The sequence below is a fragment of the Acanthochromis polyacanthus genome, chromosome 1 (assembly GCF_021347895.1).
Source record: "Acanthochromis polyacanthus isolate Apoly-LR-REF ecotype Palm Island chromosome 1, KAUST_Apoly_ChrSc, whole genome shotgun sequence".
Classification (NCBI taxonomy): domain Eukaryota; kingdom Metazoa; phylum Chordata; class Actinopteri; family Pomacentridae; genus Acanthochromis; species Acanthochromis polyacanthus.
Window position 1 is genome coordinate 18,534,219 of NC_067113.1, and position 17,790 is coordinate 18,552,008.

A 17,790-nucleotide genomic window follows, 5' to 3' on the forward strand; every position below is an offset into this window, starting at 1 on the left:
TAATTTTATTATTTTTTATTTGCCTGCCTGTCCCTGTTTATATAGTTTCTTTATTTTTTATTATTCTCTTCCATATTTCTAGGGCGACACCAACAGCCAAAACCAGATTCCGTGTATGTCGTGTACGTACTTGGCCATTAAAGCTGATTCTGATTCAAACAATGTACGGTTCAGCCTTTCAAAAACTATTTTAAAAATATTATCATTCTGGAGTGAGGTTTCCAAAGTTTACAAAGAATATCTATAAAAACGACGCTACAGCATTTTTGATTGAGTCTGCAGAAACTGAAAGACAAAATATTTCTGTCTTTCCTGCTTATTTTTTGGTTACGTTAGCTCTTTTTGATGTCCACTTTGAATGAAGTCCTGGATTAAAAAGTTAATTTAGTATATAGTAATCGAGTAATCATTTCTCAATACATCACTTTTTCTACAAGTGAATACTCAGGCCTAAGGTCTCACCTACACTATTGTTCTAAAGTTTGAGGTCACCCAGACAGTTTCACACTTTTATTCATGTGCTAACATCACAGCACAAGGGTTTTCTAATCATCAATTAGCTACTAACACAATGTAGCATTAGAACACAGGAGTGATGGTTGCTGGAAATGGGCCTCTGTACGACCATGTAGATTTTTAGAAATTCCATTAAAAAATCAGCTGTTTCCAGTTAGAATAATCATTTAGCACATTAACAATGTCTAGACTGTATTTCTGATTCATTTAATGTTAGCTTCATTGAAAATAATCTGCTTTTCTAAGTGACCCCAAACTTTTGAATGGTAGCATATGTGTGTCTCATACACCACTTACCTGATATATTCTGATGAACTGAAGAGAATTTTATCCTGTAAAATGAGATTTGTGTTGGTCAGCCATTATGTTTGTTATTTACCGTATTCAAACAGGAAGTTTTTATTACAATCATAGTGCAGCTCAAATATGATTACGTTCTGCGGTTGTGGCTGTTAGAAGTTAATTAGGATTCTAAAGGTGATGATGGGAGAAATACGCTTTCTGTAAATTCATTACAAAGAGCAGCATCAGTGCTGTACATGAACCTTACGTTCTCATCCAGGAAACTGGTTCAAGAGAGAGAGAAAAAAAGTATCATTCCACTTTATTTGCATAACCCTGCCCTGCTTAAGGCAGGGGAGCCACCAAGTGATCTCAAAATTAGCATGCTGTCACCTTCAGTGTCTCTTCTGTCATTCAGAAAAACAGGCAAGTGTGCAGACATATGAACCCATTTCACATCTACTGCAGAAATGTTAATTAGGAAGCATGGCATCCCACAGCTCCATTCCTCTCCCAGTGCCTAACTGACATGTTATGTATTTAAACCCCTTTCATGCGCCCTTATTATAGAGAAGATGAAGTCACATGCGAATGATGGAAAATGTCATCGTCATACAATATATATATATATATATATATTGCATGCACATAAAAATAAAAGCTAAAAATTGCTCACAACTGTGCATATCTTCCAGGAAATTTGTATGCACCATGGCAGGATTTAGATAGGAAATAAAAGAACACTGTAATTAATTTGACTGTAAACACAAAGACATATGTAATGTAAAAGATTAATCAGTAAAAATGTTAAATATACAAACTACATACATCTCCTCTGGATGCCTAATTGCACATACAAGGGATTTCCAGTCATCTATAGGCGTGCCAATTAAGATAATTCAATTTTTCCTGTTTCATGTGTAGTTGTGATGTATTTATATTGAGTCTTTTTCATAATAAACATCAAACTTTCATTTCTTTGGCCCCCTTTTTAAGCCATTGGATGCCGCAGGCTCAGTGGCTTGATGGGCAGAGTGCCAACTGCTCCATTGTTGAGGAAATAGTGCCCTCCTGTGGCTTCAGAGGGAAACTACACTGAAGACAAGGGGTGTTTCTTATGCAGTCATTCTCTATGGTAAATATTAAGATGAGTCTGATAAGATAGAACAGAAAATGTGAGTAAAACAGACTTCAAGAAAATTGTTTCCCTTATCTAAAAAAAAAACCTGATAGAGCTATCAAAACTCAGAGCCATTTTGGCAACCAAGATAGCAGGGAAATGCTCATACAGAGGAATGATGAAACACATATGTAACTGTGATTAAACATTGCTGCTGTGTTGGTTGTGTGAACACAGCTGAGACATCTGGAGTTCAAAGGAAGAAAAGCCAACAAATCCTCATCAAGTGCACACACTCTAAGTCAGTGGATCATTTCAAAATGGCCTAGAGTCCCTGAACATTACCCACAAGTATGAGATATGAACGGACGGTCAAATAGAGAGAAATCCAACTCGGTGTAGCGTATTTTTAAAAAACATTTTATTCTTTGCAAAGGAGGCATTGGGAGCATCAGTGCGTTCTATGGCTTGTGCACAGAGTTCCTGTAGGAGACAAAATCATAGAACAAGCCCTTGGGTGAACTGCGGGCCCCACCCATGTTTACCGAGGAGGAATGTTTGAGGCAGCTACTCTGCAGCTGTTACAGAACACGGTCTTAAGCAACGGGCACAGTGTTTGAGCAGAAAGTGTTAGGAGGGAATGCTACTCTACAGTATGTGGCTCAACCCTGCATGGCAGTTACATAAAATGTGCACAAGTCCAGCGATTTAGAAACGCTCTGTGGTAGGAGAGGAGTGTAATGCTGCTGACATTTTTAAGAATGCTAAGTATGTTTCTCTTAGGAAGGAACCGAAAAAGAAAAATATCCCAGGAGTCCACCGCTGCTGTTAAAACCACATCGTATTTCAGTGGAGTCTGGGAGCCCTTAATCAAGGTGGATTTTGCGTTTTGAGTTTTATAAATCACAATACAGCCTGGGAGAACATTTAAACGCTATAAAAGGAACGTCACCCTCAACATCTCATAATTTTAATCCTCACTATTATATTCGACAAGTTCGAGGCAGAACTGAAGCCTCTGACTATACTCTACATATGGGCACAGTCTGGTGAGCGAACATCACAGAAGAATGCACAGATTCGTCCCAGATTCTTCAGTTTCAATTCATCTGCTACTTTGTTTTGGACAACTTGACTCATCCACACACAATAGAACTTACCAAATTTGGCATGGAGTGCGATAATATCATTGTTCTCGTGGAGCTACTGAACAGCCCCGACTGTAATCCAGAGCTGTCAACATTCCACCATAGCAGCAGTTTGGGTTTAGGACTGTTTACAGAAACACTTTGGATTGGAGAAAGAGTGGCCGTTACATCTTGCATGTGGCGAGAAAACGGCTCCTCCGTATATTTGGTATAATCTCTGGATGCTGCTGAGACTGTGCCCAGGTTTGACAGCGTACAAATCATTGGATCAGACCCAGCACGGGATAAAGCTAACAACAGTGTAGATTGAATACAGTACGTGTGTGTGGGGCAGGGACGCAGCTAGCTAGCGAGCAGGTGTGGCTGATGCATGTGGTTTTTACAGCTTCAATGCTGCTTTTTAACTGCAAACAGGCCTCACCCGCAGCAGCGCAGCCATTGAGAAAGCGAGCTGTCAAAGTGGAGCACCACCAAGCGAGGAGAGTCAATGTGTTTCAGTACATTCATTGTAAAACCCTGCGACCTTGTTTGAATTCCTGTGTTCTCTCTGGTAGCGTTTTGGGTGGTGGGCGAGATCATAGAAAGGGGATTGGGGGTGAAATGATGCAGGGCGATTTAAACAGCCCAAGGGCACCCACACAGTCCAACCCACACACACGCGATCACTCATGCACGCATACACTCAAGCATTCGCACACACACATTATATATGCAGGAGAAAAATATATTAACATTTGCATTACAAAACAGTACAAGGGCCTCAGTGTAGTAAAATACCTCTTGAGTCTAAATCCACGGGGGTTGTCATCTCCTTGTGTCTTCTGTATGCAAAACTATCTCTTTCTTTACCTTCAGCAAAATATCTTCTGTCATCTATGAAAAATATTCCCACAATTCTACGGGATTTGAGGCACTGGATTAGATTTCTGTACATAAAAAGTCTTTTTCCCCTCCCTCAAAGTTTGTTCTGTAAATGGAAGCCACCTCCAGAGAGCTACATGATTTGGATGCCATTGTAGGTTAAGGGCCAAGAGGCCACTGGGGACCATTTAACTAGTTAGTCATTAAACCCCAAGTTTCTCCTGGCTTTTCTCCCGGCCAACAGTCCAGCTGTCTGGCTCCGTAAAAACTTTGTCTCAGCCCCACCAGGCATTCAACTATAAACCCTGCCCCCTTCTTTGTTTCCCAACAGACCCGGCTACACCTGCTCACAGTTGTTTGGTTCAGTCTGATTCATGAGTAAAATCAGTCCATTCCTTCTGCGACCTTATTTTTACAGCCATCTGATGGAAAAACAGCAGGCATTGTAGTTTAAACAGCCCAGCGCTGGAGCCTTGTCTAAAGTGGTCAGTTGGCAGGACAGCTAAAACAGTATTTCATTCTGGAGGAGCCATGCATTTGTGGTCCAATGTGTTCCACATCTCTGTATCCCACAGCGGCCATTCAAACAGCCACAAACAATCTGTAATGGCTCTCTGTTGTGCAGAATCCACAGTATATGACCAGAAGAAAAGAGAAAAGACTTGCTCCTTTCCACAGCTGGCTTACATGAACAAAAGAAAGCACAAAATAATCTGAACAGTTTCACAGCATGTTGGCCTTCCTGTTTAATCTCCTCTGAAGGAGCAGGACCCTCCAGCTCAGTCCACCGGGCCCTGGAAGATTAGCTTGGAACAGCCCTGAGTGAGGCTGAGCTGGGTGGCACAGAAGGGGCAGGCGGCGTGGAAGGCGTGGGTGCCGTGGGGCAAAGGGATCTCTGCCCAGTACTTGACCGACTTCTCTGAGCACACGTGTCCACATGGCACAAAGGCATGTGTGGGCGCACCTGTGTCCACGTAGAAGGCCGGCTCACAGCCTAGCCACAGTGGAACGTAGGGCCCCACCACCCGGCACATGGGACACTCTCGCTGAGTGTTGGGCTCATGTTCCGACCGGTGGCCCCAGTTGTGGTATCCGTGTACATGGCCACACGCCAAGTAGACCCACGGCTGCTTGTCCTCCAGGGATGAGAGGGCGCGGCTGCGTTGCATGCTGGGGAAGGCGAGGGTGTTGAGACCGACGGGGCACTGGGGCCGGGCTGCGTTGATCTCCTGCCTGAGAGCCTCTAGGTGCTTTTGGGTGGGAGTGTGGAAGAGGCCTTCTGCAGTGCGCCACAGCAGAGTGGCTCCACACAGATCCACCAGGGAGCCGTCCTGCAGGATATTACTCTCATTCTCCACCTGAGGAGGGTGATATAGACGCAGACTTAGCTCAACATATCCAAGACTAAGAAAAGCACTCAGAGAGTGCAGCCCTCCGCCAAGGATAGAGAGGAAAACAGGAAACCCATGCAGTAAAGGATCACGAGCTGGAATTGAACCCGCATCTCTGACACAGTTCTGTTTACAAATCACCTTCTTAACCAGTTGAGCTATCTGGACACTTTGCTCCAATTTGTTGGACGACATACTAACCTATGATGTTTTTGTCATATTTTGGACCACATACTAAAACATACTAAAAAATTCAAAGTCATCCAGAATCCAGGATCCTTTCCAGATTGCCACCAAAATTGAATCAGCTCTTCCTCTTACCATAGTCTACATCCCCTCAAAATTTCATGTGAATCTGCCCAGGCGTTTTTGAGTTATCTTGCTAACAGACAGACAGACAGACAGACACACAAACGCCGGGTGTCACATAACCTCCTTGGTGGAGGTAATAAAACATTGCCACATTCTATTTGTCACTGAAACGTCTGGTTGATTGTGCTTCTGTCAGGCCACAGTGATACTTGAAGATACTGACCAGTTTGCCGGGGGTCTGTGCAGAGCGAGTCTCTCTCAGTGTGTAAACATCCCCACAAACTGAGATCTCTCTCCACACGCCGGGCTTCGACTCTTCCATGAACCCACCCTTAGGGTGCATCACCAGCACACCATTGGTTGTCAGGCCGTCCATGTGACCATCAGGGTTTTTCCATTTAGCAGCTTTTTCCTGAAGGGGAGATAGAGCACAGATGATGACGCAAACCGATGTTCTGTGTGGCATTCCACTTTTTACATAACAGTGCATATGAAAAAAAACAAGTTTGTTCCTTTATCTGGTTACAAATTACAGATAAAAGCATTAGAACCTAGACATATAATCTTACATTTCAGAAAGCAGTGTAAAAAGAGATACTGTTTAACCACCATGGTACACTAACTAGTAATTACCCCAAGGAAGATGTTTTTGGAAGAGTCAAACCCAGCTGCATAGATGCGAGCGGTGAAGGGCGGGTTACGCTCACAGACAACTCGGCAGGCAAAGCGAGAAATGGTGCTCTGTGTGATTGGAGTCTCCTCTCCTTCTTGGCCTCCCGCTATTGTGTCAGTGACCACAAAGTCGATGGGACTCTCAGTGGAACGCCCAATCTACAAAACAATGTAGGAATTAATCAATAGAATATTGTTAATCAGTTTCTTGGAATCTCTTGTCAACACACTGGTACAGATGAAGAGACTTCTTCTTAATTCCTTGCAGACATGTGAACTTGAGCTTTCACCAGTATGTGGCAGCTTGACATTTTAAATCAAGCTGCTCTGTGTGTGGTCAAAAATGCAGAGACTTCACACATTTTAGTTAGCAGTTAGTACACCTTTAACATGTATATGTATTAATAAGCTTTGTTTTAAGAAGACCACAAACTCCAACATTAAAAGACAGTTCTCAAGCTGAACAAACAGAGGTAAAAATAAGCATTTCCTCTTTCATTTCCTCATTTTTTTCCCAGATTCTTGCCCTGAAGACCGTTTTTGAATGGTTTCCTCATCTCTGCTGTCTCTGTTATTCCAGTGTTGTTTAAACACACATGGACACAATACTGGGCTGAATGTGAAGCACGTGTCTGCACTGCTAACTTCCCCCACCGTCATCATCACCCTGCTGAGCATTCAGATTAATGCTACAGACAGAACAGTTGACAGTGCACACAGGGGCACATGCACTCCCTGGTCTATTGTAAGGTTTAGGAGGAGAAAGCAATGCGCACACACTTTGAAGACATTAGCTGCTAGTATTCTTTATTAACAGCTAAAGTTAAATCAAAAGCATTAGTAAATCAACAGAGAATAAAACAGCAACTATCTTGATTATCTCCCCATTTTTCAGTTATTATTCCAAGCAAAAATCCAAAGGTTTACCAGTTAAAGCTTCTCAAATATGAGGTTGTAATCATTTTGTTTCCCTTTGCTGTTTTGACTATAAAGTGCACTGAAACAAGCATCCCCTGGATCAGTGATGAATGTTACTGGCTGTAGCAGTCTTAATCAAATGTAAAGGATCCAACAGGTCATTCAAACAGCTGGCAGTGAATAGTTTTCTTTACCTGAAACATGTCTGTGTCTTTATCATGGCTGTACTCCACCACTACCGTCTGGTTTCTGGATAGTGTGTAGGAGATGCTGTGTTGGCCTTTACAGTTCACGGCCTGAAACGCAACAAACAGCTTATTAATAACATACCGAATGTTATGAGCCCATGATTGAACACAACAAAAGCATATCTTTAACGGTTAAAGTACAGGCACGCAACAACAAAGCAGCGTTTTATTATTTTAGCAAAGCCAGGAGAAAAGCTTTCATGTCTTGGTTTGTGGTTTTAACACCGGATCTGAGAGTGCCAAAGGTTCACAAACAGGAACTACATTAAAAAAGTGGCTGTCTTGTTGGTGAGGTTAAATTAAAGACTGGTGTCAAATAAACCCTATTATTAAAATACATGGTACTCAATTCATGAGTCATACGGGAAAAAAATATGTTTGTACTGATTTTGGTCCTGTTATTTACAACTAAAATAACTGAACAGGATTGTTGCTGTTTTTTTTAACAGCTCACACATAACTAATCTGGCTTATTGCATAATTTCTTCATCATGTTACCTAAAACCAAAGATCTGCGGTAGGAATTTCTGGAAGAGGAACAGAGCAGAGCGTGTAAAGTCACACTCCCATGACAGTGACCATAAACTGCCCACCAGCCTCATCTACCAGCTGAACAGCCTCAGTCAGAGCAGAGAGGAAGGCTGTGTTAAAGCCCAGGCCCGGCTCTCATCAACGCTTTACCACATGCCACTATCATCCTGCTCTAATCTGCAAATTCCATTTCCCAAACATCCCCCTCCTCTTCGTCACGTGCAAGAGGGAAAGTGGGAGAGAGAAAGTGGGTCATCGGAGCTGCCACGCTCTGCTGTAACATCAGAGACAGACGGGGACAAATGTCATCATCACATGCAGTCTTGTCTCGACAGCGCTGCTACAAACAAATGGTGCCCCACCTGTTCAACGGCTAAAAGAAGTTCACACACACGCCTAACAGAAAAATATTTTCTATAAACACCACACCCCCAAAATATCCCCCCCCCACCTCCTTGAGTTGAAGGAGTCGATATTAAAATGTTTGGAATCGGAATAGCTGGCAGTGGCGTCACGGGAGCTCCTCATTATCTGTCATGAACACCAGCGTGTGCACAGACACGTGAGCTTTCCCTGCTAGCCACGGAGCATTCTCAGCTCATTTGTATGGTGTGCTGTGAGGGAGCAAGAGAGGGTTGGGGACTGCTGTAAAAAAAAAGGAGGAGATGGCTCATTTCATTTTGGGGATTTAAATATTCAATCTTCCTCGTTCTTCAAATCAAGTCCACCAGCCTGCTTGTCTCTTAAGGAACGGCTATTTTTGACCGTGTGCAACTGGGAGTGGAGGGTTGGCCTACTGTGACAGCTTCCTCCTGAGCTCACCCCCCTGATCCCAGGCCTGGTAACAGGGTGGCAGAGAGGGACACGGTGGTGAAAGGGGAAAAAAGGTCACAACAGTTCCCATCGCTGAAACAGCCTGTGACTAATTCTTTCAATGGCACTGGTTGCTTTGTTGCGCTGTGCAGTAAAAAAACAGCCATGTCCAACGATTTTTTTTTCAAACTGTCTGACAAACAACTTGCTGTGTGAAGCAGCACAAACATTTATTTCATTGACCACTGCAGTTCAAACTAGGAATGCACACTCTCCGCCATGAAAAGGCCTCTGTCACAGAAAAAAACCTCCCAGCAGATATCTGGAGTCAAGTTCCACAAGGTGATAGTAACCTGAACCGGAGGGCCTTCAGCCAGGGAGCTAAACTCCCAACAAATGTCTGAAATATTGGCCTCTAAATGGTGCAGAGGTAAGCAGCTCCTCTGTCTTGTTTAGCAGTTTTGCCTGGGACCCAGAGGCAGGAATGCGGGAAGGCAAACATGTTATACTGGATATGGCATTTTCTGGCAGGCGCTCTGGAGCAAAGAGAGGCGATGAGGCCCAGCGAGGAACTACAGTCATTGTAGTGGAAATGTCAACATTAAGGTCTGCCAACAATAATGTAAAGTGTTATACTGCACGCTCCACAAGCTACTGAAATCACTAAGACCATTCTGCTGCTCTGAAAAAAGTGAGCTCTTCCTCACTTTTTTCTTCCTTTAGCTATGATTCCACTCCCTTCATTCTTCTGTGAATAATATGAGTCTAACGCAGATCAGCTACCTATGTACATAGAAACAAATGTTCATTTCCCTCTGTCTCAGCATGCTTCTATACACATTTGTCTAAAATACACATCAAAAGACGAGCAGGCTGTTTTTCAGTCCCAGAGAGAGTCTGTTCATTAAATCGCTAATTCATCCTTTGTTCTGTACCTTGCTGGCCTGGGGTGTGTTGAGGATGTGCACAGTGCTTGGCTTCACACCATTGGCTTTGGTCCTCCTGTATAGCGCAAATCTGCTTTTCCGTCTACCCCGATCTCCATTGGGCAGAGAGCCATTGTACCTGTCACAGAAGGGGGTGAGGTGGAGAGAAGGACAGCAAATTCACAGTTAATTTTTCTGCAAACAGTTTTCGTAGCTGCACAAAGATATGTCTAATGAGATCTACAGGCAAAATTCTTGTAATCATGTAACAAGTAAACATGGAGAATTAGAAACATTCATGTGTTTTGAAAAGGAGCTTTGCCACGCATTACATCACTGGCAATCTAATACACGCTATTAGTAATCTAAGCGTTACCTTGGATAATGTCTCTTATTACATAACGCTCTCTGGAGCTGGTGATTTTAGTGAGCTAGCTCTGTGTAAACTACAGCTGTTCTTTTGTTCTGTGTCCCAGGCAGGAGCACATTTTAAGATGCGCGTCAGGTCTGCTACCACTTTGGGAACACAGCCTGGGTGGAGAACTGGCTCACATGACTGAAGCACTTCTTCTAACAGCAGAATTTTATATACCGATACAGAAAGCTGTAAGGTCTGAATTTTAAAGCCTCTGCACAACCAGAGAAGCATACATTCTCCAAATCACTTAAAACCAGACCCCATTTCTGCCCTCCAGTCTGCTGTGAGGCACCTAGCCTGGGCTGCTCCTTGTGAATGGAGAAGTCCCTTCCGGTAGGACTGGTCCTCTCTCTATCCACCAGCTGGTTCCTACAGCTGGGACACCCCATGCTCTACTCCCATCCAACACACAGACCTTCTGTCACACCCTCACATGTAACCACAGAGCGCTGAAGACACACTTTGAACCACAGAAATATTCATATTTAAAGCCTCAAGTTTGCATACCAGAGCACCTGAGGGAACAGATTCTACCAACCACTACCTAATCTGACATTTCTGCTCTTTGTTTCAACACAAAAGCAACAGAGCCTCCTTCTGCTCCTCCTTACCTCCCTCCCAAGCTAGTCCACCTGTCTCATGTCTCCACACGGCTGGTCAGGCAAGGAAACACATGGTCCCAGTCAGCACAGTGCACAAAGCTGGCCTGGTGGACAAGCCACCCACAGAGAGCTAGAGAGGCACTGGATGATTGTGTGGACAAACTGTAACTCATGCACTGACAGAAATGAAGAGCAAAATAACAAAATGATTGCAGGCAGGGAACTGTGTTAGTGCTGAAAAATGTTTCAAGTATCCTGTAAAGCCTTTAGCTGGAAGGCAGACTAAAATAAAGAACAGAAAAGCACAGTTTGTTCCTACGGTGTGTTTATAAATCGGATATTATAAATGTACTGATGAGGTTGTTTAAATTCCTAAGAAAATCCACATGTAAGAGAGATATTTTTGAACACACTTTCCAAGCTAATTTAACAGTGTGACTACTCTATACTCCAGTTTCACTAGACATGTCCTAGAAACTCCCCACCTAAATAAAGACCAGAGAGGCCTACATATTGTTCAGAGATCTATTCAGCTGAGGGGGCCTATCAGCCGGCTACCTGCGCCTGAATGTCTCACATAAAGCACACAATCAGATGACATGCAGCTTAGCCTTTTCCCCTTGATGAATTGTAGCTGCAGAATATAACCCTAGCTCTGTAAGAAATGCTGCGCAGGCTTTCAATTATTCATCATTACGCTAAGAAACAATATTCTGTCATCCAGGAACTGCCACCGTCACATTAGCTAGGACAGGCTCTTTAAAGCTGTGCTCCAGCTAATTGTGATCACTTTCCCTTTTGACCTGTGCCAGACAGACAGCGGATTTACCTTCCAATACTTAGGAGCAGGGATTAGAAGACTGGCATATCACCTATCCTCCAGGGTTGCAGTAAGGAGCCAACAGCACCTCCTACCTCTTATGCTAACATGAAAGGCTAGTGTTCACAGAATGAGGAGGAGATATGCTGAGTAGTTGTAGCACTCATGAACATGACAGGGAGAAAGGGTGGTCTGTAGGGGTCACAGAAGATGGCACAGAGATCAGATGATACTGCTATAGCCTTAACGTGCTTCAGACTAGTCAATCTAAACTGTACAGCAGTAGCACATCATCACTAGACAGATAAGGAAAGCCCTTCTTCTTACATGAATGGTATTTCTAAAAAAAAGGCATCACATCTTAACAGGCTGTACCAAAGATGTCCTGACGTTGATTTGTACGCTTCCTTTCCCGAGCAGTTCTTTATGGTGAGATGTGAAAAGTTCAATCAATAGCCCTAGTCTCCAAGTCACAATGGACAGAGGAAGCTGAGGAGAGGCAAATGCTGAGTCCTGATCAATCCATCCTTTCAGTTCCAGGATACCCATGCAGCCCCCCTCACCCTTCCTCCTTTCAGTGACCAGCACCAAGTCAATCCGCCCCGGCAGAGATGGGGCAGCCATGCAAGTAATAAGAGCCACCACGGTCATGGCAACAAACCACTGAGGGAACTGCTGCTCAAACAAGCTTTGTTCCATGCTGTCAGCTATCTTGTCTACCATCGGTTTTATCAATGGGATGTGATGTCATGGCAGCGATTATACACCCGTCACATCTGATTCACATATGTGTCTTTATGTCAGGGGCGAGAACAAAAGTTTCAGCTTCAAACATGCCACATGCTCAGCCTGGGGTAATAAGCAGTCAGCACTTTTTGTCCTTTACAAAAAGCAGTATGACGGAGTGTATGGGTGGAGAGCAGAAGACAAAACTACACTCGACTCTCTGCGTATACTCTTCATTAGCATCTCGTTTTACGTGCTTTAAACAAAAGCTGTAGAAATGGAATTCACACAGCACAAAACCCCATAAATGTGGGTTATGAGTTTTACTAACTTTCAAGTGTGTTGAAGTACTGGCCAAAGTCCAGTCACTGATAACAGCAGGTGTTTTCCACCATCTGAGGCAGACGTAAACTAGGACAGCTCAATGTAAATAACAATTGTTTAGAATGATGCAATTTCTGCTGAACGAATCCTGGAAAAACACTGCAGCGGTTTTGAAATAGTGTCTGACATAAACATGGAAAAAGCCACACCAGATTTAGTCTGTGACAAGATGAGACATGTATACACTACTGCCACAATAACTGCTCCATTTTTTTTAAATCACATTACACATGGGTAGTGTTTGAAATTTAGCAATACATGTGAGAAAATTTGATAGTTTGAGCATTAGCCTCTAAATGTTTGAAATCTCATCAAGAACAACAGGTCTCAACAAGAATTTTTTTTACCACAAAATAATTTAAAACATACACTAAGTGCTATATAAATACAATACAAGAACTTTGCTTTAACCCTCCTGTTGTCTTCATTTACAGGCACCAAAAACATTTTTTCCTTGTCTGAAAAAAATCCAAAAATTCAGAAAATAATTCCCCAAATTTCTGAAAATTTGCAAAACCTTCAGGAAGAAAATTACTATAATTCCTTCAAAGTTTCCCATAAAAGTTCTATTTAAAAAAAAAAAAACAAATGTGGCAAGGAAATTCTTGAAAATACTTTCCAAAAATGAGTAAAAATCATCCAAAAAAAAACCCAACTAAAATTATCTAAAGTGGTTACATATATATTGGTAAAATTTCTAATATTTTCTTTAAGAACATTCACATAAAAATTAACCAAAAACCAATTTGCTGGATTTTGGCTGATTTATATTTTTAAAAAATGTTGAAAATGTGGACATCAGAAGTTTCACTGTGAAAGTATTGTTTTCCCACATTTTCAAACTTGAAACCGTGTCAATTTTGACCCGCAGGACGACACGAGGGTTGAGAAATTAAAGTTTGAGAAGCTGTGATCAAGATCCATGTAAAAAATGAATCTGCATCTACTCCAACAACCACTGTGATTCATAATTTAAGCCACATTTCCTGCAAAAATGCCAAATAATCATTGCTTCTCAGTTATGATTTTCTCTTTCTCCATGTTTTATATAACCGTAAAATGAGTGAATATTTGAGTATTGGTTGAGCAAAAGAGTAACCTGAAGATGTCATTCTGGTTTTCATAAAATTGGAACGGCCATTTTGACCAGTTTATTAACCACGTGAATAATCAAGCTGTTCCGTTTCCAATACTCTGTGCCACTGATGCATTTTGTTTGGCTCCTGTGGCTTTTATACCAATCCAGTTAAAAAATTACTGGCATCAGTTTACACATTAGCATTCAAACGGTATTTTATCATAAAATATTAAAAATCTGCAACAAGTATTGCCAAATTTACTGATATAACCAAAGAAATACAGAGACAGAAATATCTAAGTGTTCACATTGCAATCACTATCTTTGAAAAGAAGCTATCTTGACCAAACAGCCTATTAAAGAAAACTGTATCCACAAAGATGTTGGAAGTGACTACTATAGGTAATGTGACAATATGTAGCAACCAACAATTTTTTTTTTTGAGAATTAATATGCTGATTATTTCCTCTTTCAATTATTTGCTGTTTGTTCTGTAAAATGTCAGACAATGGTGACAAATGCTGATCAGTGTTTCGGAAAGCTCAAGATGACATCCTTAAATAATGTCTTACTTTGTCCACAATCCAAAGATATTCAGTTTACTTTGATAGTTGAGCAAAGAGACAAGAAAAAGTCTGGAAATGTTTGGAAATGACTGCTATACGGCAATGCGACAAAATACAGTATACCAGAGTAGGGCGACAACTAATGATCGTTTTTCTTAAGAAGAAATGTATTGATAATTCTCTTGATCCATCAATCCATTGGTTTGTCTGTAAAATGTCATAAAATGGTGAAAAATGTAAATTGATGTTTCCCAAAGCCAAAGATAATGTCTTCAAATGTCTCATTTTATATCCAGAGATATTTAGTTTACTGGCATAGAGGAGTAAAGACAGGAGACAATTTTAACATTTTAAAAGCTGGAATCATAAAATTTCTATGTTCTCCTTCAAAAAAGATTGTTGACAATAGTTGGAAATTACTTAAATAGTGATAACTAACCAATGAATCACTGCTGCTCTGATTTAAAGATCATATAAATATGTCTTAAGAATTTCCATATAGTCTGTTTCCTGACTTTTAGTGCGACTTTGTAGGCAAGGATACAGATAATATGATTTTGACTGAAAAGAACAAACTGTTTGGTAACTGTATCTTTAAAAAAGTTTCTCCCTTTTCCCAGAGAATGCATTATAACACAGTATACACTCCATATATCAAAACAGAGGATATAATTCATACTCCTGACTCCTAAGCAGATGCTACTAACAATTAAAGTGCCCTACCTGATCATTAGGAAGTGAACTTCTTGTGCTGGGATGGGCACAGTGTGTGATTTTGGACTGTTTACTGCAACAATAAACTTCGGGATAGTATTTGGATCCTAAAAAACATAACATGAGCAGCCTGAGTCACTGATAGCACTGAAAAAAGGGAAGAACCCTGGGGGCTGGGGGAGGGGACCGTCACTACTTCCGAATTCCTAAAACCCCATGAATCCAACTTTAAGGTGGACAGGAGCTCTTTGGCCAGAGCTGCTGAGTGTGAGATTCATTTCTTTACTAAGGTTGTCCCGGACGAATCCATTGGATGGGGGCTGATGTGTCCAGATGTGGTGATTGCGGGTTTATCCCCCAGTTATCTGGGAGTGAAACGTCGCCACCAAAATGTGCAAAACGACAATGTACACATTTGTGACTGCGCACGTGTCTAAATTTGTGGAGTAACGTGAGCTCCTCGGTTTCTAAACTGGGCTCTTTCCCTGAATACATCTAATGTCGCTTGTGTACAAGTACAAGCTAGCCTTACATAAGAGTGAATTCAACCGTTAACTTCAAGCTTATTTTAAGGAAACTTCCAGAAACTGCTGAGTTAGCTGCGTGAGTGTCCTCTCCTGAAGCCTGAATATAAATACTCTCCTTCGCGTTCACTTTTGAAGGAAAAATGAGTCGAAAATAAGTCTGAACTCACCCCAGTACCACCAGCTCTCCGTACTTGACAGGGTCTTTGGACGGGGCGCAGTGCTCCTCTTGGCTTGACGAAAACATGAGGCTTCTGGCTTCACTTAGCTGTACAGTAATACCAACGGCGCACGAAAAATAACGAGAGTTCCCGTCAAAAACAACGACCTGCGCTCATTTCAGATCACATACGCAGCAGCTTGTGCGTGTCTGTGCCCACACGACTCCAGTTTTCTATAAATAAACTGGTCTCAAACTTCCTCAGCGTGACATAGCAAAACGTAACTTACTTGGCGGTTGAATCCGCTCTAAAGCAGATACAAAAACAGCGAGGAGCAGGGCCGGAACGTACCACTCGCTACTTCTTTACTTTGTGTAGGGGGAGCTCTTTACCCACGCTGTGTTCAAACTAATATATCTAGCTAAAATCTGTTATATACACTTATTCAAAGTTGTTAAAATTACCACATAAACACATTTCCGTTTAACTGATTTATGATAAAAAGCAGTAGTGGACCCAAAACTAAAACAGTCCGTATTTGTACCACCTCACAGTCTTCATGGTTCGCACCTTGTGTTATGTAAACAAAGAGTACAATCTGGGAATTCTTAAAGGGATCATACTTTTTCTGACAGGTTTGCAAAGTTTCCAATTTCATACATATCACAAGAATAACACTATTAAAATTCTTGTCGTGATACAATCTTCCCAATAAGCACATTACAGGAGCCCCTTCTGCTTCAGTAAAATGTCCTATGGGTCACATGGTTTTATTCGTATAAAAATATCTAAACTTACTCAGTTGTGAGTGAGGTTTTTGAAGATGGAGCTTAATACTGGGAAACACATGCAGGAAAAAAAAAACCTCCTGCTACAATTCCTGACTGAGATAACACGCAGACAGTGAAAAGACGGTGAAATCAGATTTGCTCATTTTGTTGGTGGCCCTGTGGGCTCTTCAATGTGGTTTATTTCATTATGACTTTATTGCAGTTGGCTCTGTGATCGATTATGCAACCTAACGACATCACTATTTATCTGCATGCCTGGAAGTTTAATTTTCAGATTAACGTTGCTCATTTTGATCATTTCATTTTGTTGTCTAGCTTCTTATTTTCATCTTTCCTTTTGCAGGTTGCGGGCCTTAAGGGTACATGCTTATTTCATTCTGTAATATCTTATCACTCGCCCGGCTGTCTGGCCATGTGAGAAGATGCAAATCAGTCTAATAATAACACCAAGGCCCAGTAATTTGCTTAATTGCTTCTTCTGAGACTGACTCTCAGACATACTAATGTAACCAAATGTCCACACCTAATGTGAGGATGTCAAGAGCCTCTCTGCCTCCAGTGTTACCTCTTCCCATATTCCACAGGTCCAGTTGTTTTCACGCCTTTCTGATGAATGTGCCACTTCTCCATTTTTGTCTGGCAGCCTCATCAACACTTTACTGCCTCTGTCTTGTTTTCACAAGAAGCTGCATGGCTGGAGGTGCTCTCACTGTTTCAGGCCCCTTCAGCGGCCCTGTTGCCTCTGCAATTATGGCCCTCTGTTTGAACTGGTGTTCAGTTTCAAAGTGCAATAACACTTGACACAAAAACAAAAGGTAGCAGGGGGTCACTGGGGTCCACCAAGATATTTGCCTCCCCACCCGTATGTGCTACAACTTCAAACTCTTCAGTTCAGTAAGATACAGACGCTGATGTAATTTCCATTTGTACTCTCAAATAGTTGGCATTTGTTGATTCTGTTCATAGCTGCACATACTTGTCCATTAATAGCACAGATGAGGGAACTTCAGCTTCTTCAGCAGTGGCGCGTGAGGATCAGGCTGCATTAGGGCTATAACTACAGGGTCAGGGGCTGGCCTTAATGCTGTGGGTGTAATGAATGTTTACTGCTCTTTTGTGTCACTGTCTCTTTCCGCTTTGCTTTCATCCACTGGGCATTGTCTGTGTAAAAGAGCACTACAGTCTTTTCTACGTCTGTCTGACTCACCCTTCTGCACGCACACGCACACACACACACAGAGTAGAGCTGGGGGGGTGGGGATCAAAGG

The 17,790-nt window shown here is 42.0% G+C and overlaps 1 protein-coding gene across 3 annotated transcripts; it reads right to left on the reverse strand.

Moving 5' to 3' along the window:
- Positions 1 to 2,322: 2,322 nt before the first annotated feature.
- peli2 (pellino E3 ubiquitin protein ligase family member 2) lies at positions 2,323 to 16,042 on the reverse strand. Of its 3 annotated transcripts, none has more exons than XM_022193282.2 (6): positions 15,741 to 16,042; positions 9,748 to 9,877; positions 7,415 to 7,516; positions 6,264 to 6,461; positions 5,854 to 6,042; positions 2,323 to 5,285 (listed from the first exon to the last, which is right to left on the reverse strand). In XM_022193282.2, the coding sequence occupies exons 1-6, from the start codon at positions 15,815 to 15,817 to the stop codon at positions 4,707 to 4,709; spliced, it is 1,275 nt and encodes a 424-aa protein (XP_022048974.1). In that variant the 5' UTR covers positions 15,818 to 16,042; the 3' UTR covers positions 2,323 to 4,706. The 3 variants fall into 3 exon arrangements, with proteins under 3 accessions (XP_022048974.1, XP_051807353.1, XP_051807354.1); XM_051951393.1 differs by lacking the exon at positions 15,741 to 16,042 and adding an exon at positions 15,056 to 15,215; XM_051951394.1 differs by lacking the exon at positions 15,741 to 16,042 and adding an exon at positions 10,768 to 10,928.
- Between the last annotated feature and the right edge of the window lie 1,748 nt (positions 16,043 to 17,790).

Excerpts from the sequence above, each read along its gene's own strand:
- peli2 (XM_022193282.2), bottom strand. The coding sequence starts at position 15,817 with ATGTTTTCGTCAAGCCAAGAGGAGCACTGCGCCCCGTCCAAAGACCCT. Across the intron at positions 7,517-9,747 it reads ACACACCCCAGGCCAGCAAG|GCCGTGAACTGTAAAGGCCA; the intron begins GTACAGAACAAA and ends GTTGCGTTTCAG. Across the intron at positions 6,043-6,263 it reads CCAAAAACATCTTCCTTGGG|GAAAAAGCTGCTAAATGGAA; the intron begins GTAATTACTAGT and ends TCTCCCCTTCAG.